The 24,199-nt window shown below is 29.2% G+C and overlaps 5 protein-coding genes across 8 annotated transcripts in view; 2 read left to right on the top strand and 3 right to left on the bottom strand.

Moving 5' to 3' along the window:
- Window positions 1–35: 35 nt before the first annotated feature.
- LOC113793407 (calmodulin) lies at window positions 36–4,710 on the bottom strand. Of its 2 annotated transcripts, none has more exons than XM_027343439.2 (4): window positions 3,763–4,710; window positions 2,075–2,105; window positions 1,598–1,984; window positions 36–1,262 (listed from the first exon to the last, which is right to left on the bottom strand). In XM_027343439.2, exons 1-4 carry the CDS (start codon window positions 3,763–3,765, stop codon window positions 1,234–1,236), a joined length of 450 nt encoding a protein of 149 aa, XP_027199240.1. In that variant the 5' UTR covers window positions 3,766–4,710; the 3' UTR covers window positions 36–1,233. The 2 variants fall into 2 exon arrangements, with proteins under 2 accessions (XP_027199240.1, XP_075676720.1); XM_075820605.1 differs by lacking the exon at window positions 3,763–4,710 and adding an exon at window positions 2,247–2,395.
- Window positions 4,711–11,195: 6,485 nt separating this feature from the next.
- On the bottom strand, window positions 11,196–12,098 carry LOC113793538 (uncharacterized). Its single transcript, XM_075820598.1, has 3 exons — window positions 11,983–12,098; window positions 11,890–11,910; window positions 11,196–11,831 (listed from the first exon to the last, which is right to left on the bottom strand). Exons 1-3 carry the CDS (start codon window positions 12,095–12,097, stop codon window positions 11,221–11,223), a joined length of 747 nt encoding a protein of 248 aa, XP_075676713.1. The 5' UTR covers window position 12,098; the 3' UTR covers window positions 11,196–11,220.
- A 30-nt stretch (window positions 12,099–12,128) lies between these two features.
- On the bottom strand, window positions 12,129–13,478 carry Psf3 (DNA replication complex GINS protein Psf3). The gene has a single exon (XM_027343438.2). It carries the CDS (start codon window positions 13,347–13,349, stop codon window positions 12,210–12,212), a length of 1,140 nt encoding a protein of 379 aa, XP_027199239.1. The 5' UTR covers window positions 13,350–13,478; the 3' UTR covers window positions 12,129–12,209.
- Window positions 13,479–13,847: 369 nt separating this feature from the next.
- On the top strand, window positions 13,848–20,271 carry LOC142645129 (uncharacterized). Of its 3 annotated transcripts, XM_075820559.1 has the most exons (8): window positions 13,848–14,535; window positions 14,626–15,219; window positions 16,282–18,021; window positions 18,476–18,541; window positions 18,602–18,719; window positions 18,777–19,153; window positions 19,212–19,301; window positions 19,362–20,271. In XM_075820559.1, exons 2-8 carry the CDS (start codon window positions 15,202–15,204, stop codon window positions 19,467–19,469), a joined length of 2,517 nt encoding a protein of 838 aa, XP_075676674.1. In that variant the 5' UTR covers window positions 13,848–14,535; window positions 14,626–15,201; the 3' UTR covers window positions 19,470–20,271. The 3 variants fall into 3 exon arrangements, with proteins under 3 accessions (XP_075676674.1, XP_075676671.1, XP_075676673.1); XM_075820556.1 differs by lacking the exons at window positions 13,848–14,535; window positions 14,626–15,219 and adding an exon at window positions 15,624–16,134; XM_075820558.1 differs by lacking the exons at window positions 13,848–14,535; window positions 14,626–15,219 and adding an exon at window positions 15,625–16,134 and having other exon boundaries at window positions 16,282–18,018.
- Window positions 20,272–20,404: 133 nt separating this feature from the next.
- The window catches only part of LOC113793221 (uncharacterized), a 21,146-nt gene continuing 17,351 nt past the window's right edge, over window positions 20,405–24,199 (top strand). The window contains exons 1-2 of the mRNA XM_075820565.1: window positions 20,405–20,777; window positions 22,424–22,833. Of these exons, the coding sequence (XP_075676680.1) occupies window positions 22,584–22,833 (250 nt within the window). The 5' untranslated portion in view covers window positions 20,405–20,777; window positions 22,424–22,583. The remainder of the gene's footprint in view (window positions 20,778–22,423; window positions 22,834–24,199) is intronic.

Genomic DNA, 24,199 nt, shown 5'->3' with positions numbered 1-24,199 from the left:
AATGATGAATGTTATGATTTTTTTATATATTGATGTTTGTTTTTATTAAAATTTTAATTTTATTATTGGTTGTTGAATGACAGAAAAAAAATAGTATTATTTTTACTTAGGTGTTCACTTTAGTGCAAATTTTTTTTAAAGTTGTGTAATAAGTGTGTGCGTGTGTGTGTGTGGTAATCAATTATATGTAGGCATGGCCGATATGATTGTTTTTTTTTTGTTGTTGTTGTTGTTGTTCCAGAATCGAAACCAAAGTACAAATACAGATGATTGTGACCCATAATTCCCAGCCGATATATGTTTATTTATTGTGGATTCAGTTTGTTTATCGATTTCATTTCATTTTTGTTGTTTTAATTTAAATGGATGGATGGCACTATTTAGATGATGGAATTCGTTCGATTGAAGACAATAAAAAGCAAAAGGAAATAAAAAAGGAAATAAAAAAGAACAAAACTAAGACAAATAAACATAAGGGATTAATGTTCCAAAGATGAGATAAATTTCCAAACAGGCCAGGCAATAAATCCACATTCCAATCAATGATAGATAATTCATGATAAAAACATACGCACAGTCATTATTTCTTAATTTCGCACACACCTACACACAACACACACACACACACAATTACACATGCAATTTATGTGTTGATTAAAATTATATCGTAATCATAATCTTAAATATAATTCATATTTTTCTTTTTTCTTTTCTTTTGTTGTTGTGAAAATTAAAAATCGACAGAAAAAAATGAAAGAGAAAGAGAAACAAAAAGTTGTGAGAAAAAAAAAGAATGATTCACATGAAAAAATCAATCAATCAATCAATCAATTCAAATTCCAATAATTTAAAAGATTATTCATGGATAGTTGTTATTGTGTGTAAGTTTTCAAGTGTATGTGTGAAAAAAAATTTACAGTAAAACACGATTGAGAAAAAAAAGAGAAACGCACGAAAACGTAATATGAAACGAAAGTGAAAAAAATAAAAGAAAAATCAAACAGCTTGGTGTTGTTTTCATGATGATAAAAACAATCAGGAAAAATTTTTTAATGTTTGTGGATGTGTGAATGGGTTCCTTGTTGGTTTGTAATGTGTGTGTGTGTGTGTGTTATAGTTGATAGGTTGAAGTTGAAAATTTATTTTTTGCTTGTTTTTTTTTGAATCAATGAGACGAGACACGAAGAGCGAAAGAAATAAGGAATATATTTAACAAAATACTATGGATAATTTTCATTTTGATGTCATCATCGTTACGAATTCTGTAATATCACAATAACAGCATACGGGGAATATATAAAAAAGGGAAAAAAAATAAAAAAAAACAAAATTATTAATCAATAAACATCAATCATAAATAAGGAAAAAACATGGGAATGATTTACAGATAAAAATTGTCATTATCATCGTGTGGTCGTCATCTCTTACGTCAATTTATTTTCTAATGTAAACCTGTCAGTTTTTTCTCAACTAATTCATGATGATGGCAATGTGGGCGTGAAAAATTGTTTAATGTAATGTTGAGATAATGATTAACATAAACTAACAGCTAATACTAGATGGGTAGGATTATAGAAGATGAACAACAGTTACTTACCTTCATAATTAACTTGTCCATCGCCATCAATATCGGCTTCACGAATCATTTCGTCGACTTCTTCGTCAGTGAGCTTTTCGCCAAGGTTGGTCATCACATGTCTGAGCTCAGCAGCCGAAATGAAGCCATTACCATCTTTATCGAATACACGGAAAGCTTCGCGAATTTCTTCTTCCGAATCGGTATCTTTCATTTTACGTGCCATCATGGTTAAAAATTCGGGAAAATCGATAGTACCATTACCATCGGCATCCACTTCATTGATCATATCTTGCAATTCAGCTTCAGTTGGATTCTGTCCTAATGATCTCATGACTGTTCCCAATTCTTTTGTAGTGATAGTACCGTCGCCATCTTTATCGAACAGCGAAAATGCTTCTTTGAATTCTGTTGGATAATCATGTAATATTTGAGAAAAATGACAGACAAAATATATGATTAAATAATTAGAAACGAAAATCAAAATTTATCACGTACCAGCAATTTGTTCTTCTGTCAATTGATCCGCCTGTATTAAATGGAGTAATAAAGATGAGAATTAGTTAAAATTGTGATAAACAAAATGAAAGAAAATTATTATCAATATCTATCAATAAGTTAAAGATTTCAAATTTCACAGATCAATATTATTCGCATATTTCATCATTACCATTATTGCTATTTTATCGAAAAACAAGAGTTTTTGTGTTTTTTTTAATATGAGATTGTCAAAGTCGAATTGATAATTGAACGATTATTTGAATTGATCCTCAAATGGATGAGATAAATAAAAAAAAAGTCATCCATACAATGAAATACAGTCTTAAAGTTGTCATAAGATGACAAGGCAAATTGACAACTTGAGAAACAAAACAAAAATGGCAACAAAAACAAATTATACATCGACAGAAACAATCGACTAAAGGATGGTTGAAATTGATAGGCGTTGGTTTTTACACCGGCATTATCGCAACAATCGGTGTCTATAAGTTTTTTTGAATCATTTAAATGATGATAAACAAGAAGGAAAAATTATAAAAGTCGATGAAAAAACTAAACCAAATTATCGATTGTAATTAAACATTGTTTCCATTTCTTGAATATGTTTCTCAAATAAATATAGTTTCATTGGAAAAAAGGTGGAAAAACCAAAAAAAGATCGATTATCATTATTTCAGTATAAAATTCGATTCATCAAAACCTAACAAAAACTGAATTTCTAGCTTGTTTACAAGGTCTTGGTTATTAAAAGTTATAAGAATTTTGTACATAAAATGATGTCATTGCATTCAGAGCAATAGAAAAAGTTGCCTAACTCAAAATCCAAATCATCTCTCAAATTATTTCATTATTGAATTGAATTCCATTTTATTGTATTCATTGGATAAATTCTTTTCCAAAAAGAATGATTAGCCCTTAACATATGAACTGAATAGATTTTTTTTCAATATAATTGACTCGAAATACAAGACATACACACATAAACGACAAAAGCAATACCATCAAAAATTGATGGCGACCAAAAGAGTCACAAAAAGCAGAGGCAGCAGTAGCAGTCTTCAAACATGCTGTTTGCTTTTCTGACACAACACACACTAAAGCAAATCGACTCTATGGAGATGGCTCGCTTGCACCGACATATCACATCGATAAATACAAACAAGTATCTCGATGTGTGAAGCGTCTATGTCGGTGGAAGCCAATTGAGTGAGCCGACGCCATAGACGCCATCAAAACTTCATAGACGTTTTTTAATGGAGAGAAATGAAAAAAAACCAAAAAAATTACCAATGCAAGAGCAAAAGGAAAGTGAAAAAATTCGCTTTTACTTTTGGGGGTTAGAATCGGTGAATTTTTTTTTGTGTATGAAAGTTTGGTTTGGAGTGATCATTGTTAACGGTGTGATCATTACTGGATGTCTTGAATTGTTGCCTCAAATAATATGGCAATGTGGCAAACAGCCGGCACGTACACAAACTAATTTAACAAGAAATAAAGCTTGGCTTATTCGTTGAATTGAAATTTAAAATTTAAATTGAACAAGAAAAAATGTCAAATAGAATTATCGACCTAAATTAAAGAATTCATTTGACAGTTTGTGGAACCTAATGTTGATTTCTATATGGATGGTTATAAGCTAAATCTAATTGATTTCAATAAAGATAAATTAACAAAATAACACTTACCATATTTTATGTTTTGTATTTGTTTAAAATGAGATTTGATAAAAATCAATGGAAATGATCAGTGAAGAAATGAAACTAAAAATGAAAAACACAGCCAAATAGTGAATCAATACGTTGAAATAAAAAGAATGTATTTGAGTTGATTTTTACAATAATGAGAAGAAAAAAAATAATGAAGAGTTTGATTTGAGTTTTTCAAACTTTTTAATGTGGATGGATGTGTTTACCGATTAAATCGATCGTATGTAAGTGTGTGTAAGTGTATCGAATGAATGAATCGAAGATTGAGATTGGTAGTTGAACAAATAGCTGAAGCTAAATTTATATATGTAAATGAAAATGTAATACGATAATATATTGTATTTGATGATGATGATGATGGTTATGATCAATAGGGTTGACTTTCGAACAAAAAAAAATTTTTTTTTTGTTTTTTGATTGGAAAAACAATAAAGATGTTCTTGATTATTAAATATCGATTTGAAACAATAAAAACATACAGTTCTAAGTAATGATGATGGTCAAGTTCAGTTTGATTGTATAAAATCAATACACACACATTTGATAAAAAGAAAAAGTTTGAAATTCAGAAACAAAAAAACGAATTTTTTTTCACCAAACGAATGTTTGAATCAAAAATGTATTATTTTGTTTGCTGTTGAAGACAATTATTCAGTTAATTTTCCACCGATTAGAAAATATGTAATGAGATGTTTTCTTTTTGTTTTTTTTTCGGTTGAAGAAAATTTTTTTGATATTTTTTCAGTAAAAGTAAAAAAAAATGTGGTTATCGTTATCCTCTGGTTGAACAAGAAAAAAGGAGTGAGTGAGTGAAAAAGCAAATAGGAAAAAAATGGCTTGAAATCGAAATCGAATGAAACGAGCAATGCACACCACACACACATAAATGTGTAAGCAAGTGAGAGTGAAAGAGAGAGAGAGAGAGAGAGAAAAAAAAAACATAAAAAGAAAAAGCAACCGAAAAAGTAATTGAGCGAACCAATGAAACACACCATGCAAATACGAAATCCTAATGAAATGAACACTGAAGGTAGCCTTAGAAATATGAAACGAACAAAAAAAAATCCAACGAATATTTGAGCAGAAACCTGCAAAAACTGTAATGGCGGCTTCTGCTACTCCTTGCTGTTTATCTGTTTAGTCACAATTAGGATTTTTTTTGGAGACAAACAAGAAATAAGTTTTTCTCTTTGCTGCTACTATACTTAGAGAATTACGTAATGATTGACTATTAGAATTCAACATTTTGGATTGTGACCATTCAGAATTTTATGTTTGTTGGTTTTTTTTATTCGTTCGAAATGGAGAATGTGCAAAAAAAAAGCGATTTTATGAATCATTTTTATGAAGAAGTAGTAGTATTGTTTGGAACAATAATGCCACTACTTTGTTGATGATGATTCAACCGTGTAATTTGTTATATTTGAAATTCTGTTAACGCATGTGCAATTCGAATATAGGAAACCATAAAGGCGGCAAAGGAAATGAGAAAAATATCCCAATTTTTTTTTACATTGTTGTTGTTGTGTCATCGTTCTTCGATGGTCGGCAATCGAAATCCAATGGAAATCGAATGTCGTCCTTCGAAAACAAAAAACCAAAATTATACATGTATTTAAGTGTGCATGTGCATTGTTTATATGTATGTGTATCACAATAAACAAAACAAAAAAAATCTGTGTATCCATGGATTTTCATCATCATCATCAATGAATTGGATACCGATATCGTTATATATTGTAGTTATGACCAAAATAATAACCATTGTAATAATTATTATTAGTATATAGAATGAAATGGTTGTTGTTGTTTTTTCGACAACAACAATAATAATAATAATAATAATAATATCGATCGTGATCAAAGTTAGAATAATGGTGCTTATAAGGTGAGAGAATATATATCCCGTTAAATTTGTAGGAACATGTCTGAACAAGAAATTTTTTTTGTATATAGAATCTCCAAAAATAAAAAAAATGGTTGAGGTGAGTGTGTGTGTGTGTGTGTGTAACTAATAGCCATGGTTTCTCCATTTTTTTTCGTTGTTGTTTTACTTTATTTTACCCAAATGACCAAGAAAAGAAAGAAAAAGACCATCATAGTTGAGGGACTGTATGCATGTATAAAGAGATAAATCCGTAAAAAAAATTTTACTACGAATTCTGAATTCGTGAATCAAATTTATTTTCCATTCTTCTATATGGCTGTGTTAGTTGTGGAAATAGCTTTTATGGGTTTGTTATTGCGTTTTTGGATCAATACTGAAAATGTATGTTAACAACAAAATGATCTTTCAAAAACATGCGCGTCTTATCTGGTTTTATTTTTTGATTACAAATTTTGAAAAAAAAATGATGATGATGATCACAACCATCATCACAACAAATGACTGTCATTGGTAATACAGTTCTATTAGTTGATATGATATTCAAATTCTATATATATTTTTTTTTCATAGAAATCATGCCTTATGTATAACCGGCTTTTTCCCATTTGATGGATCCATCCGGTAATAGTAAAGATATATATCCTTCTTAACAACATGAAAACATTGTGAGTCAAAGAAACTCATTTGGATCATATGATGATGATGATGATCAACTCGAATAGACAAGGACTATATACCTTTTATTTTAACTGGAGGGAGGATGAGAGATATGAAAGAGAGTGAAAAAGAAAGATTAGAATTGTTCAAATTCAATTTCTTTTAAATCCGATTATCTTGTAAAGAAAGAAAGCAAAAAAAAACAAAGAATTGAGAAAGAATTCTTATCATTATAATACAAATTTTGTTTTTGTAAATTTTTATTTTTATTTTTAAAAATATTTGATAAAAATAGTGTGGGATATTGTTTATAATTATCATTTTTTTCTGATAACAGCATAGGCATTAATTTTTATATTCAAAAATCCAAAAAAACAGCCTCTTCAACAACCATCTACCATCAAACAATTCTTGTATGATATAGAATTTTGAATAGGTTCTGCTAGTTTCATTGTGTCATTATTATTATATGTGTAATCGCAAAGTTGTCGCATTAAAGATTCTATGTGTGTGTGTATGTTTAAAGGAAATGAATTTTTTTTTTTTTTTTTTGAAAATTTTTGCCGTCTCGTACGCAATGCACGTTTAAATTCTTATGATGATTTCCCTATACATTATTATTATACAATATATATAATTTGTGTCAATGAAAAAGTCCTCAACGACATTTCCCAAACACACAAACACACATATAAAAGCAATAATAATGTTCCAACAAAAAAAAACTTTTTATTTGGTTGTTTCATCAACTAAAGAAAAAGAAAAAAAGGCAAAAATAAAATGATGATGATGATCACAGATATTATATAGGATAATGTGATAGTAGGGACTAAATTTTGATCGACAACAAAAAAAAATTTTTTTTGGTTTGGTCTAGTTAAATTATTATATAGAAAAAACACACACACAGACACAGATTCTCAAAGACCTTGGTATTCCAAAAAAAATGGTCCTGAAATTCAATTTTGTAAAAATCAAAATCATTTTTCTTTTTCTTCATTCGTAAAGCCGATAGAAGAAGAAGAAGAAAATTGACCGATCGATTAATATATATTATAATGATCAATTAGTTTTTATTTTATCGATGAAAAACAAAGAAAATGAAAATTGAAAAATTTCAACTGTTTTATTTTTTTCTATAGAAAAGTGAAATTATTGAAAAATTCCAAATAAAAATGTGCATCGAAACAAAACAAAAAATTTGTAGCCCAAATGAAACTACGCAGTTTACAAACAACAACAACAAAAACAAATGACGGTTCTGTTCCTTTTTGACAGATGCACCTGCAATGCGTCATATCAAAGATCATCAGTGAACAACAACAAAACAAAAAAAAAATGACTGTATAGAATTGGTATAAAAAAAATGGGGAATAATAATAATAATAATAGGTGGACACACCACATCAATATCAGTTTGATATCAAAAGGCACCTATATTTTGTTTTTGTGTCTATGTTTTGGATTAGTTTTTGTTGATGTCGTATGTCGTATACTATGCCTGATTATTATTCAACCATTAAAGTGAGAGGGAAAAAAGGATATGCACACACAAAAACTATAGGTACATTATTATTTTTTTATATGGCAATCACCTTGTTGTTGTTTTTTTCTGGAGTATGGGAAAAATAAATCGAGAATACTCTCGAAATATATTCTAGAATCTAGATGGATAGATAGATAGATAAATATGTTTTTTGAATATCCAAAAAGAAAAGAAAATGGTTGAATGATTTCGATATCATTCTTTGTATATAATATAAAAAGTGTGCACGCGCGATAAATTTTTTGTTTCTGGTTCTGGAACATGAATGAGAATTATTATGATCATATCGTTGATAAAGATGGAAATTTATTTTTATTAATATTTTTTTCTTCTTGAAACAGAAAATAACGATTTATATTTGATTGGACAATTTTTTTTCTTCTTCTTTAGCTATAGCTAATAATGATAATGATGCCGGTTCAATTTGATTTGATTCGATTGTGTGTGATCATAAAAATCAATTGGTTTTTCTATAGCCATAGTTTCAATTTGATTGTGATTTTTTCTATTTGAACAAACAGACTGAATACGGGCATTTTCTATTTATTATCATTATCCTCATTCAGATGTAAAAGAAAATGAATATTCAATTAATACGATAGTATATGAGGTGTGGTTGTAAATATTTTTAATAGAATTTGTTTTTTTACATTATTGGATAACAAGAAATATAAAAATGACATTAACTTTGTGTAATTTGCACTGATCTTATTAGCAGATTTTTGTATTGAAAAATTTTTAAATTAATTTTTTTTACCCTGGTATAACATTGATTTTTTTATTTGTGTTGCATATATGCAAAAGAGAGCAATATAATCACTTTTATCAGCCATGTGTAATATTATATGTCTGAATAATGTAATCCCTTTACTAAAATGATTCTTTTCAAAATTCCTATCATATAATAACGCCTACGCCAAAGATTTATTGAATTTGATGATAATCGATGATTTAAAATGATCAAATTTATAAAAAGATGAATGAAAGAAAAAAACTTTTTGAATAATAACAAGGATAAGGTCAATGATGTAAGTGAAAACCCTGTAATGATATTATACTTGTTTGTTTGTTATCATCATCGTTGTGGCAATGATTGATTGATGACAATAAAAAAACAAAAGTCATCAAATCACAGCAAAAAAAAAAATTAATCATCTTTTTTTTTATTGTAACAATTATGATGATAGCAAATATAATTATTTTTTTTTATTAGCCTAATTAATTTGATTCGAATGTTCATTATCTAAATAATAATAATAATAAATGAATGTACTCATTAACAATTCAAATAGGAAAATTTTTGATTTCATTCAATACCAAAAAAAAAAAAAAAAAGAATGACAGAATCGATTCGTCATTATTGTTCCACATTCAATTAGTCAAATGTCAATTTGGGTTTGAAAAAATAAATCTATATTATGAATGAATGATTTAATCTGATTAGATAGACACGGCAAGAAAAAAAAATACAATAAAATCGTTTTTTTAATATATAACTTCATATAAGATGATTATTCATTTGATATCTGAGTTTACCGATGATGATGATGATGATGATGATGCCACACCAAATCAAATACCAGATTCAATTTGATTGGCTTGATTGACACCTTAACAACCAACACAACATTACACAGTTACACAAATTAACTGTGACATATAAACATAGACATTGATCTTTTTTTTCCTACAAATACTGATTTATTCTATAGTAATTTTACCGTTACAACCAAAAAAAACCAAAGAAAAGAAAAACCTTTAATTATCCGGTTGATTAAATTGTTCTTTTTTTTACTATCTTCAATACCTTTACATTATAATAACCATTTATAATTGCAATAATCACAACCGGAATTGAAATAATAGAAACCAAAAAATAAAAGTGAGCGGTTTTTATTATATATATCTGTCTTATCATTAATATAAAATGATATTAATCATATTGAATGTAATCGATTAAATTGTTTCATTTGACTGGTTCGCTTTCATATATTTATAAATGATTAGTTTTCTCTCTCTGGTGATGATTTCGATTGATGGTGGGTGATCATTTGAACTTTGAACAAATAGACAATTATTCTACTATTATTCAATCATAAAATTTTCTTCTTGATTTCATATCTTCATATATATCTAATTTTATTCGTTTTATATCAATTTCGTTTGATTGATTTTTAATTATAAATGAATTTATTGTCAAAAAAAAAAACAAAGAAGAAAGATATAGATTTCACATTTAATAATACATTATGATTAATGTTTTTTGATTATGGGTGGGAATTGTATTGTATTTGGGTTTGGGTATTATTATTATTATTATTGGATTGTTGGATATTATCACTTTTAAATGAAATGTCATATACAGCCTGTATGATGGCCTTGTGATGATTTAAACATAAAATTCAATCTGAATTCAACAAAATGAGGAAAAAACAAAAATCTAAATGAATGATCATAATTATCATTATGGAAAAAAAACATTAAATACTATTACTACTATGTGTGTGTGTGACTTTGTGTTTGGTGTGGGTGATAACAAAATTAGAATCGATTTATTTTCCAAAAAAAATAAATTGAAGAAAGGCCTACATGGTCATCATCATCATTGGTTATAATTGTGGTGAGTTCCGTTCCGTTTCGTTCACATAATGAAAAAAAAGAAAGAAAATGTTCACTTAATCATTTGCATTGTCAGTATTCATTTATTCATTCATTCATTCATTTGTTCCATTTTCGTTTCTTTTTTTGTTTTATTTTATATTCCATATTATATAATAATTTGAATAATTTGTCTATATTCATTTGCATGTGTGTGTTTGTTTGTATATATTTGAGTGGTTTAAATCTTTTTTTTTCGTTGTGTGTGGTTCTTTTTTAGTGTAGAATCCAATATTCAGTCAGCGCCACTACAAATTACTATTTAGTAGTAATGTTTCTTGGTTTTCCAGATCTCATTTTTTTTGACAAAATGAGATGCATTTTTATTGTAAGAAAAAAAGATGAAGATTGTTTTTTTAATTTCTATTTTGTTCAATGGAAAACAATTTCATAGGATTATTCTGTTTTTCTTTTCTGAATCATCTAATCTAATCATTGAAGTTTAATCACATGTAAAAAAAATTACAATAAGAATTATCTTTCTATTGTTATGGATGCTTTTTGATCAGCTAATTTTTTTTTCTAAGTGTATAAGGAATTTACAATGAATTCAAATTTTTTTCTGTATAGAGTGTGGACTGCCATCTATTTGGAACATTGTGAAAATGTTTTTTTTAAAAAAAATATTTCCAAATAAGCTATTAATAAAAAAAAACAAAATTTTTTTATTACTGCAGTATTTTGTTTTTCATTTATTTAGCCAAATATTCAATGCAATCAAGTTTTCTGAGAATTTGTTAAATAAAAAAATCGAAATGAATAAACAATTTAAAGCTATTGAAGTGATAAAAGGAAAATGAAAAAATATGCAATCATTCATTAAATTTACTAATTCTTTTTTTCGTTCAATTTTTCGACAATAGCCATCATTATCTACAAATGTATCTTTTGGACAGCGACAAATTCCGAATGTTTTATCACAAACATAACCATTAAAACATTGTTTGTTATTTTGACAGGACCAATTTTCAATGCAACGAGTTCTATCAATAGTGGCTGTATAATTTTCCGGACAATTTCCAAATCGTTTAACATAGCCAACTTCTTTATAAATGCAATATTGAATGGTAAAATTTTGTGGATGTCGTAAGCAACGATGACTTGGTGGACAAGATGATTCTAAAGGATTGTTTTCGTTGAATTGGCATGATATTTTCACTTCACATTGACCATTCATCGAATTTTTTACGAAACCATCCATACATTCACAGGTTCCAACAAACAAATGACTAAATTCACTTGGAATTAGAGCACAATATTCAGCAATTCCGTAACAATCCTCATTAACAAAACATTCGTCTTTGATTTAATAAATTTTTTATTAATAAATTCAAAACTATACTTTACAATAACTTACTGTTTTCAAATAACTGTATATCTGTAAAAAAAATCAAACAAGTAAAAAATATATGAAGAATTTTGAAAACAAAATCAACTAAATTATACTAACCACATCCATCCGAACCACCTGTGACCAATAAAATGAAAATAAATAGAAAATTTTTCATCATCGATATAATAACTGAATCGGATGCAAATTGACAAGTTAAAACAAAACGAAACATTTCAAATGAATTTGTTGTTTTTTTTTGTACATTTATTATGGAAATTGTTTATTTAAAAAAACTATTTATCACAGTGAGCAGAATAATAAGATGGTGTAAAAGATAATCATTATCAAATCAATCTGTCGCTATGGGTGTTAAGGAGTATCTTTCTTTTTCTTAGATTTAAAACCATTTCATTGGCTTTGATACGTATTAAATCACGATTTTCCCATGATTTCATTTGGCTAGCTAAACGTCGACCAACATTTAATAATTCTCGTTCCCAATTATCTAGACGTCCAACGAATTGATTCATATCGTTTAATGTTTCATCAGTTATTGATGTTGGACCTTTACTGCCTGTTTCACGTAAAAATCGTTCATGTTGATCAGTTTTGATCATTGAATCTAATTTTGATATTGATGAACATGTAGATTCATGTAATGAATTGCCATTATCATCCATATTTGATATTGATCCATTAGTACCACTACGGCCAGAAGTATTTCCACTCAAAGCGAAATTAACCAAACGACGGAATCGTTGTTTAAATGTACTTAACATAGAAACTGCTACATCTTCACTTTCGGACAGATTCATACCGGTCAAATGTCGTCCGGTTAAATAATAATTAGGTCCTAATTTATGTAGATTAACACAATTAGCATCGGCTTCAAGAATTCCTCGATAAATTAGATTATATCCTTTTGGTAAATTAACTGTTACAGCACGATCGCCATTCAATTCTTTTACAATCCATAATGGTAATTCTAATTTTGTTCCAATGACAATTTCATGGTTAATCAGATCGCTTGTACAATCTTCTTGATGCTGTTGTTGTTGGCTAGGATCTAGATAACCTAATTTTGGTATTGTACGTTGAAATTTTACCGATAAACGAATAGTTTGTGATAGAATATCGTTGAGATCAAAATAATTCGAACAATAAAATATATCGCGGACACGTGATGATGATTGATCGGACAATAAAGACATCGATTTTGATGCTGTCATAGTCGTCATATTGATATTTGTTCTATATAAATCGCTAGATTCTAAAGAGGATAGATTTTGCCGGGATCGAAAAAATGGATCATCAATATTATTGGTAAACGTTGATGACATGAAACCACCAACACCGGAGTCTTCGATACAATTTGTCGACATTTCTACATCTTGTTCATCAATCGGATTATCAATATCGTATAGCATGGATTCTTCCATCATTGTTTCCAAATCATTTTCTGTGTGATGACGATTATTATTCATAATTCGTTATATTTTAACAATAGTTATTGATGTTAACGAAAAAAAAACAATTTCAATAATTTAAATAAAATATAAGCTAATGTTTTGCAAAAAAAGGCGGTCAAATTTATCATTTCATTTATGAATAGTTACAAATTTTGCATTTCGCTTTATTCATTCAAATAGAAACTGTGATTATAAGGTAATGTATGTACCCAGGTTCTAGCATATTCTTACAGACAATAATTCTTATTGCCACTACTGCCAAACAAATTAATCATATAAAATGAAATAAATACAGTCATTACTCGGAAAAAATAGAAAATCAAAGATTTGATAACGACACCTGTTGACAATTAAAATAGTGGAGAGAAATTTATAATTTGCTTAAAGCTAATTTCACTGTATTCGGTTACAACTATTATGACAATGACAAATATTGAAAAGAGAAAAAAAAGAGGCGGTATCCATTTAGCCAACCTACATAGAGCCAGTATATATAAATACGACAGGCAAAAAAATTGTGGAAAGATGAACAAGCGCGCGGCGTATGATTGTCGAATGATGATTGTTTGCAAGTGAGCATTTGAGTGGTATTGGGCATGCGTTTCATAGCTGTTGAGATGAACCACTACTATTCATACGGCATTGATGAGATTGATGATGGAGGATAGAGGCACGATAATAATTTTTTTTTCTCCATCATCATCATCATCATCATGAAGATGGCAATGGGTGAAATTTGGCGTTCTGGTTTTCGATTCGTATCCATACATACGGGATAAGTGATGTTTTGTTTGAGTTTCAATTGAACAATCCAAAAAAAAACAACATTAAGAATAATCGAACAAAAAAGAAATAAAGATTTGCCCTTTGAACCCTTCGAAAAACAAACATTCGAATTGTATAAACAAACTCAATTTCATCATTGAAAATTATTCCAATTCGCATTTGTCGATCGGTTGACAGGTTGATCTGTTCGTATTTTTTTTTAAAATTCGTGATGACAATGACCATCCAAATTAATTGTATTTTTGTTTAACACATCTTTATATATGACATTCATATTCGACCTGAAAAAAATCATTATAATGTCAGAAATATTGTCCACATAAAATTGAATTTACAAAAAAAAAAAGATAATAATCAATTTCAAGCTCGACATTTTTATTCATCGATTGAAATCCTAATCATTTACTAATCACCGGTAAGTAGATTTTTTGTTCTGTTCATCATTAAAAAAACAGAAATTTTAATTTTTTTTCTATTCAATTTTTATTACTTTCAAAATTCTTAGTTTGGAACAAAAAAAAAGAATTTGTTTTTTTTTGGTAAAAATTGTACTCATCTGTTGCCATTCATCTTTAAATCAAAATTGTATAAAAATTTTTGCACATTTCAAAAAAAAAAATTTGATCAATCATCGAAATATCATAGTTACTCATCTTATTGATTGATTCAATTCAATCGTATTGGCGTGTTATATTTATATATGCACAATACCAACTCCACTTTAGTTTAACTCATTATCTCATTTTTTTTAAAATAATCATTTGCCTTATCATCATCACTATCTATTTTGGCTCATTATCATCATTCAATATATTATAATAATCAATCAAAAGAAAAAACTCTTCAATTAAATTGAATTCATCAAAATCGCTGATTGATACGGTTGTGCAATTCCAAATATCTTGATACTATCGTTGGTTTCCAATAGTGATTAATGTCTCATTAAAAAAAAAATTCATCATATTTGAACACCTGGATTACGGACAGTCCCACATACGTGTGTGTTTGTGTTGGGTACTGAATACATTATCTATTTTTCGCAAACAAATTTAAAAAGAATTATTTTCAATTTAAATTTAAAATGGCCGCTGCAACTGTGGTGAGTATTTATTTATTAGATTTTTCTTTGAAATGATAGCGAAAAAACATTCATTTCCATGGTGATGATGGTTTTGTTTCTGATTATGATGGTAATGATGTTCATGATGATGGTACAATGATTGATGACAACAGGTTGTTAATCATTATCGGATGGTGGATGGTAGTTTGGGAAATTTTTTAAAAACATTATTAAAGTAATCAACACGAATAATTTGTTCAGTTGTTGTTTGTGCGCTGTAATAGTGTAATAGCTTAGATTTATAGTTTTTTTTGTTAATCGTGTAATTGTCGAATTTACTTAAATAGGTTCGATTTTTTCAGTTTTAATTTTTAAAACAAATGAAGCATAAGCTTTAAAATTGTGATTAGAATTTCACATATTCAACGTTAGCAAAAAGCGACAGAACAAATCTTTAGCTTTTTATTAACAAAAAAAATAAATATAATGCAACAACAGCGAAATGATAACTGCAATCGACAACAAATTCCTTCAAATATTTTTGGACCAATCCCATTTCAAACAATGGGTAGTCCTTCACTATCAAGAATTTGGAATGCATGCCAGCAACAACAGCATCATACTAATAATTATGGTTATCTACCATCATCATATCCTCTTTCATATTCACCGAATCATCAACGATTCTCTGCTCAACGATCATTATTGCCCGCTTGGCAACCTTGCCGTCAACAACAATTAGATAACTCAAGATTTTTCCATTCACCATCATCACGACGAACATTACCACCATTCTATCATAACCAAAATTATCATCATCACCAGAATGATTGTTGTGGCTATAGAATGACAATCGCCAATAATGCTAGTATCATTGGAGTTTGTAATTCTTCAACGTCCGGTTCATTGGACACTTTTTTGAAACCTCGTCCACCACATTCACGTGATATTGTCGTAATTACCCTATATTCTTGTTTTATCCGGTGAGCAAGGACGCCATCTGGTGACCTTTGCTAAAGAATGCTTTTTAAAATTTTTAAAACAAAATTTAAATACAAATTGTCTTGAATATAATTATTTGTTTAATTTCATTAAAATTAGCCAAAATTTTACAAATCAGTCATTGATGATGTTATCGCATCGATACGTGAAGTTTTTCTGGATGATGGAATCGATGAACAAGTGATACAGGATTTGAAACAAACATGGGAACGTAAAGTATTGGAATCACGTGCGGTTGAGCATGCATTACAACAGGCTCAAGCTCAAGCTGCGTCTCCATCGTCATCGACTACAACGTCGGGGACTTCGACGACAACTAATACAACTACAACTTCTACAAATTCGTCATCAAAAGCCGAAAAGTCATCGAAAAATAGTCAGAAAAAAGATCGTGAGCAGCAGCTACAGCAGCAAAGTAATACCGGTCAAGGTCAAACAACATCAGTGATTACATCGAATCCAAATCACGTACAAAAAAATGGCGGTAACAGCAATGCATCCAATTCCAAAACCACCAACAATATCTCATCGAAAGTAATAAAAAAGGAAATTTCTGATGAGAATATTGCCAGTACGGCCACAACTTCAAAAAAACAGCCAACGATATCCGCTAATTCTAACACTGTGATGGTCACTAATCAATCGCAATCGCAGCAAAATGTTGTAACAACGATAGCGGCACCAACTCTGGCGACGACCCTCTCTGGTCATCTTCCTCAGCAGCCGCAACAACAGCCGACAATGTTTCGTGCATCGGCTATCGTTCAGAATACGCATTCATTGCAACAGCAGCCTCAATCACAACACGGATTCATTGGTATGACTACTTCAGCATCGCCTAATGGTGGAGGGCCCCATGCTGGAACGCCAACATTATTACAGGTATCATCATCAATTTCCCCAACAAATTCCTCGTTATCAACGAGTCAAAAAACCAATAAGCGGCAAACTGGTGGTAGTGGAGGTGATGGGAAGCATGTTCATCATACATTAGCTAGTGGAATGATTATCGGGTCTATGGATGTTGGTGGTGGTGGTGGTGTTTCTAGTAGCTCTAATATTTCCAGTCATATTGGCATAGGGAGTGATGGGATGGGTAATAGTAATGCTGATGCTAGAGGATCTTTTAATTCACCCCTATCAACAACAACAACATCTGCAGAAGCAAACACCTCTTCCTCACAGGGTCGATCAACATTTAAGAATGTCAATTCATTAGCAATAAGCAGTAGCGATAATAATTTTAATACTAATAGGCATTATAATAGCGATATAATTAATATTAATAGTAGTAATAATCATAAACGTATGAGAATGGATATTCGTCCATCTAACAAACGACAATCAAACAACAATAGTCAGAAATCGATTCATAATCCTCAGCAACAGATTAATCTAAATGATTTAGCTGATGCCGCAATTATTTCACGAATGAATTCCCAAGATGGTATTGGTAATCATATGGCTATTGGTAGCGGACAACATAATTATCCCGTTTCACAATCAATACCAATCAATCTATCGACTGCTACAAATACAAATCGTTCATTAATCTATCCTGATCGAACTGCAACAGGAGCAAATGCTCATAACCATCATGAACAAATGGTTATGCAGCAATATTTGAATTCATTTATGAATCAACCATCCTCATCATCGCCCTTTTTATCCCCATATGTTGCTACATCATCATCGAATAGTTCTACCTCCACTTCCGGACAGTTCTTAGACCGTAATACCGCAGGACAAAGCCATTACAATAACATTGGTGCTGGTGGTGGTGCTATTAATATTGGTATTGGTGGTGGTACACATATGTCAAACAATTCTCATAAGGTTGTAGGTCTTATTGTATAATACTCAAAAATGTTGTTGCTGAATCACATTAGTCTAAGCTTACAATCTAATCGCTAATAGGATTCTAGCTATCTATCGCTTCAACGCTTTCTTAATTCTAATAACGGTTTAAAAAATTTTTTCTCGCAATTTCATTTCGTGACAAAGTCCGTACAAATCCTTGTCCTATTCTAATAATTGTCGCCTTTATGTTTCTAATATTTTAAGCACCAACACATGCATCCGATTTGATGCATATCCGTTATGTATGTGTTTGTGTTTTCCTCACCTACCTCCCAACCAGTCATCCGATCTGGTATAATTTCTTTCTATGTGTGCTTTTTTAAGAAAAAAAAACTCATTTTATCTGTGTTGTCGATTTTAATTTGATCGAACACACACTTAGATTTTACTAATTTTTTTATCAATCATATTTTTCCACATTATCCGTATTTAGGAAGTCAAATTTCCATCTGGAATGTTATCTGGAACGCACAAATTGATAATGCTACCGAATAATATGGTAATTGTTTGTGTTTCGAATGAATTATCTTTATATAATTAAATATTTTGACAATATTAGGGACCTCCTGGCACTGGAACATTTGTCATTAATCAAGATTTATTGAATTCAATCAATCTTCAACATGGTAATAGTATCTTACATGCTGCACCAGGTGGACAGCCAGTTTTTCAACAAGGTTCGTTTGTTATTTATAATGTTATTAATTATAATCATGTTTTTCATATGAAAATAGGTCTAGCTCCTGGAACCATTCCATATGCAATTCGTACAGCTGGCGTTCAACCGAATATGGGTATAACAACAACACCATTACAACAAATAGTTCGTGGTCAAGTTCTTTCCACATTACCACAGACAATCCCCTCGGTATTGACGAGTGGAGCTCAACAACAACAGCAGCAATCAATTGGTCAACAACAACAATCACGACCAAGTTCTGGAGCTGGTGGTCGTGTGGCTCAATTGGATGGCTATAATGATCAAACTAATGATTCAAGTGATGATTCCAATGATGATGATGATCTGGATGATTATCGTGACAATGATGATGATCTCGATGGTGATGATGATGAAATGAATGATGAAGAGAATGAAGCTGGTGTGGAAGAGGTATGAATCCAAATGATTTTTAAATTTGAATTCTTCATTAGTTTATATGAAAACTTAGGAGCCATTAAATTCAGAAGATGATGTAAGTGATGAAGATCCAGTCGAACTTTTCGAAACAGACAATGTTGTCGTTTGTCAATATGATAAGGTTGGTTGTTTTTTCAATTATACCTGTTCCTAATATTTGGGAATTTTTTCTTTGAATCAGGTCACTAGAACAAGGAATAAATGGAAATTCTATTTCAAAGATGGTATTATGAATCTAAAAGGAAAAGATTATGTCTTCTCACGAGCTTTAGGTGATGCTGAATGGTAAATACACAAACAATGCAATTGTTATCACCACACAGAATGAGATCCATTTCTCATTTTCATCTCGTCAATAATCATTTTTATCATTCTTGTTGTACGTGTGTCATTCATTTCATTCAGAATTTATTTTTTTCACGATTTTCAATGAAAAAAGCAAACGTGAACAGAAAAGTTTGCATCGATCGAAAAAAAACTTATCAATCAAATTATAAATAATATTCACCTATAATTACAATCCCTGAAAAGATGTATTCTTGTTCTGGCTGTCTCCATTCTTATCTCCTTTTTTCTTGATTTTCTCATTGTGTTAACTTGTTCTTTTTGATAATTTTTTTTTCGTTTTAAATACACATAACCGCCCACACACAAATATACCAAATGAAATTTGTAATTCCACTCAACAAAAAATGATCACTTGAAATAGCTGAAAAAAGATCATCATTAAAAATGGTGAATTAGTAACCAGTTTTTTTCAAACTCGATTTTTCATTCAAATTCAGTTCATTTGTTTTGATAACATTTTTTTCTTTTTTTTTTTGGTTAAAAGTAAATATGTATTGCAGTCACACACACACACACACCCCCACATCCAACAAACAACCAGACAGACAGACAAGAATTTCGCTATTAATTTTCAAATTATCAATCAATTGTGTAATCATTCAATCATTATTTTTTTTTGTGCTCGCGCAAATCTTACTTTCATTGTCATTATTATTATTGTTTTAAATGAGAATTTCTAATTGAAAAAAAAATAATTTCTGACAAAATCAAATTGAATAAATAAAAAAAAATTAATTTTAAAATCTTTACAATAATTTTAATCAATAGATGTCGTTGATAATTATTTTGTCGGTTTTAAACATCAATTTTTAACTTGTTTCTATAGGGGGATAATGTTTGCATTGAAACAAGTTTTATCTATCCGCCGTATTACACCTGTGTTTGTTATAAAGGGAAATTAATCAACTATATAGAGGTTTCGTCGACGTAAATCGATGCTTCTACCTTTATGCCAAAATGATAATAGTTGTTTGAACGTTTGTAAAATGGCGGTTTGTCAGGCAAAGCAACAACCTGTTGTTCATTTTTTTTTCTCTCACCTGCTTTTATTATTCATTCGTCGGTCATTGTGGATCGTCGAACTTTTCTGTTCGCCGAATTGAAAGTTTTTTTTTGTTATGATAAACATCGCTTAAAAATAATGAAAATTTATCAAAGATTTGTTGTTTCAATTCAATCAACATAATCAATCGAATGTGAATCATTAAACTTATGGATGGCTGTTTGAGAATTAAGTAATTACAAAAAGGTAAGTTATTTTTTCTGTATTGTTATTGCATCTGTGAAATATCCGGCGTTTTTTCGAAAAATTGTTTTCATCCTGTTTTCATCTGGTTGTTCATTATTACAATAATGATTCATATAGTTTGCTCTATGCATTCGTAATATTAAATTATTTTGGTTGTCTTTCAACTTACTTTCCGGCTTTTTATCACACGATTACACAAATGATTTGGCCCTTGAATTAAAAAAAAAACGGTAGCCTTTTTCCTTTTAGCTATAACCGGCATAAGTATTTCATCTTATACGATTTGATCATAAAATTCATTCGGTTTGGTTCCAATAAATCCATGTGACAATAGTTTTTCTGTTTGTTTGTTTGTTTGTTTGTTTGTTATCTGTTTTCAGTTTATATTTGCTAAAACGTTTAAAATGAAGGCCAACAACAAACGTTTCCGATAAACTTATCTATGCAAATTGTTCATTTTAAAGAGTCAGCATTTTAGATTTTCTGTTGTGTGATGTACAATCGATCATTTTGTATCGTTCGCTTCAATTATTTTGTATCTGCTTACATTCATATAATGGTAGTGGATGCTTTAAAATCGATCAAATCTTTCAATATATATCCATATAAATGAATCCATCTTTTAAAGATCAATTTAAATCGATTAAATGTATTATATATGAATGTGGTCAAGTTTTCAAATTCAAAAATATTTGCCAATCAAATGTCTCAAAGTTCAGCAGCATCATGATGATGATTTTGACAGGCTTTCGGATTTATATAATCAAACTGTTGTTGTTGTTGAATGTTTGGATCGGGTCAAAAAATTTTGCATTATAGGTCGATAAATAGTAAATGAAGAAACTTTGATGAAAAGTTAAATTTTCTCTCTCTCTCCATTTTTTTTCGATAGACATGTGTCCACTTTTTTTCCCGATGGTTTTATATCAAATTAATACTTATGTCAATGGAAATGAAAACAAAAATTCCCTTAATGATTTTACTATTTGATTTAAATAAATTGGCTTACATTGTCATTGATAATTTTGTTTATATATTTTTTTTGATAAATTAGCATACATAATTCGATCAAAATTTCAAATCATTTTGGTTGTTTTTTGTATTGAAATTATATTATTTTTTCTTTTTTTTTTTAATTTCCTCAAGGGATTATTATAATTATTTCCAAATGATAATTGATATACAAGTATTTTTTGTTTGTTTGTTAAAATCTATGCAATCAGTTTATTTATTATCAAATGGAAAAAACCGTTGCAATGATAGAAACGATAAGCGAATACCTTGGTCATTTTCAGCCATAATTTCTCGATTGATTCCTTCATTGATTTTTTCCTATTCAATTTTTGTTTTTGTTTTTTGTTTTTGGTTACTATTTTTTGATTGCATTAATCGATGACGATTGTTGTTGTGGATCTGACAATTTTTAATTGAATAAATTATTCAAAGATTTGCTTGTACTTAACAAAAAAAAACTAACCGCAAATATTGCCTGTTTGTTTGTTGGTACAAAATAGCGAAAATTTCCCTTTTTTCTTTTTTTGAAAATTATTGGGGATTGTTTCATTTGCACAACCATTGTGTGGTGAATAAATTTTGTTTCATGATGATTTTCATTTGCTAATCAAACTTGTTTTTTTTTCTTCTAGTTTTTATCTTTTTCTTTTCATTATAATTTCGTATTCAACTTTGAACGACAAGTGGTACGAATCTTTGGAACGAGGGAATTTTTTCTTTTTAATTTCATCGTTGTTGTGAATTCTGTTTGTGTGTAAATGTTTCTAAATGCCATAATAAATATGATCAAAAATGTCTAAATCAACGAAATTATCGATTAATCATCATCATCACCAGAATCATAATCATCATCATACTCAACAACAACAATCAAATCATTTGGCTACCAAATCACAATCAACAAAATTGACAAAAAAATTACGTAAATTAAAATGTGTTTTTGTTGGTGATGATGCTATTGGTAAAACTAGTTTAATCGTATCATATACAACCAATGGTTATCCAACTGATTATGTGCCAACTGCATTCGATACCTATTCTGGTAAGTGTTTTTTTTATCAATAAATAATGATGATGTTGTTGTTGTTCTGTGGCCAAAAAATTTCTAATCCTTTTTTTTACCTGTTATAACGATAGTCTATTTTTACACATTTATTTATCCACATACACAAACATCCGTAATAATTATACAATCTCACCATAAAACGAACAACGTGTATTTCTTTAAATGAATTTAATTATCGTTTTTTTTTGGCTCGTGGTAATCATCATCATAATGATGATGATTAGGATGATGGCCAATAGCTAAATTTTATTCATTACTATTTCTATTTCATTTTCAATTTGTCTTGAATGTTTGTTTATGTTCCAACGAATTTATTCGTCTTTAGTGATTTTCACTTTTCACATGATCAATTGAATGAATATTTTTTTCCGCCAATACAAAATTTCCAAGCTAATCGAATACCAATTTTTCTTCATTCATTCATTTATCGAATTAAAAATAGCATCATTATTTTTATGTTTTGTATATCCTGATATTTGGTGATGGTGTTTGAATTTGTAATTACATTTTTGTTTGTTTGTTTGTTTGTCTTAATACTTGCGAAAAAAAAATCAATTGATTTTAATCATATGATGATCAACAAACATATATCGTGATGAAATTTGTTCAACTTAATTTTATTCCGTGTTAAATTATACATATGTTAAAATGACAATCAAAATAGATAAAGTTGTCATTATAATGTCTATTTACAGTTATTTTTGATAAGATAATTGATTATTTATTAAATATATGTTTTTTTTTTTGGAATTGCGTATGTCAACAATTTTTTTGGTCAGGATTTCAAATTGTCGAATGAAAACAATCATTTTGTCATTCGCTTTTGATCATTGTGATGAAATATTCTCTTTCTCACTTTTGTTTGTTTGTTCTGGTTTTGTTGATCAGGCGTAAGAAAATCTAATAATTGTGCTGATATCGATTGAATTGAACAGACCACACAAAAACCGAGAAAAAAGAGAAATGGTCAATAATTTCAATAGAAAATTGACAGACACATTTTTTTTACTGTTGTGGATTCTATTTTTAAATCATTTTTTGTTGTTGTTGTTGATATGATGATGTATGTAATCGAATAGATTGATAGCTAGATAGATTGATCACTATAGCAAAACAGTTGTTATTTTTTTTTCGTTGTTTAGTTTTACGAAATCTTATGGGGAGAAAAAAAATGAAAAGACTTTGTTGAAGGTTTCAGATTTTATTCATCCCATTTAATTTGAACAATCGATCGTCCATTCAATCGATTGATCGATTGATTGATTGATGTTTTTTTTTGTTGTAAATATGATTGATGGGTTGTACAATGTAAAGTTTAAATTGAATACTACCCGGTTCCGTT

The sequence above is a fragment of the Dermatophagoides pteronyssinus genome, unplaced genomic scaffold (assembly GCF_027571235.1).
Source record: "Dermatophagoides pteronyssinus isolate colony J.1.1.1.1 unplaced genomic scaffold, Derpt_VIB-CSIC_2022.12 sq0001, whole genome shotgun sequence".
NCBI classification, from domain to species: Eukaryota; Metazoa; Arthropoda; class Arachnida; order Sarcoptiformes; family Pyroglyphidae; genus Dermatophagoides; species Dermatophagoides pteronyssinus.
This window is presented reverse-complemented; position numbering and strand designations above follow the sequence as displayed.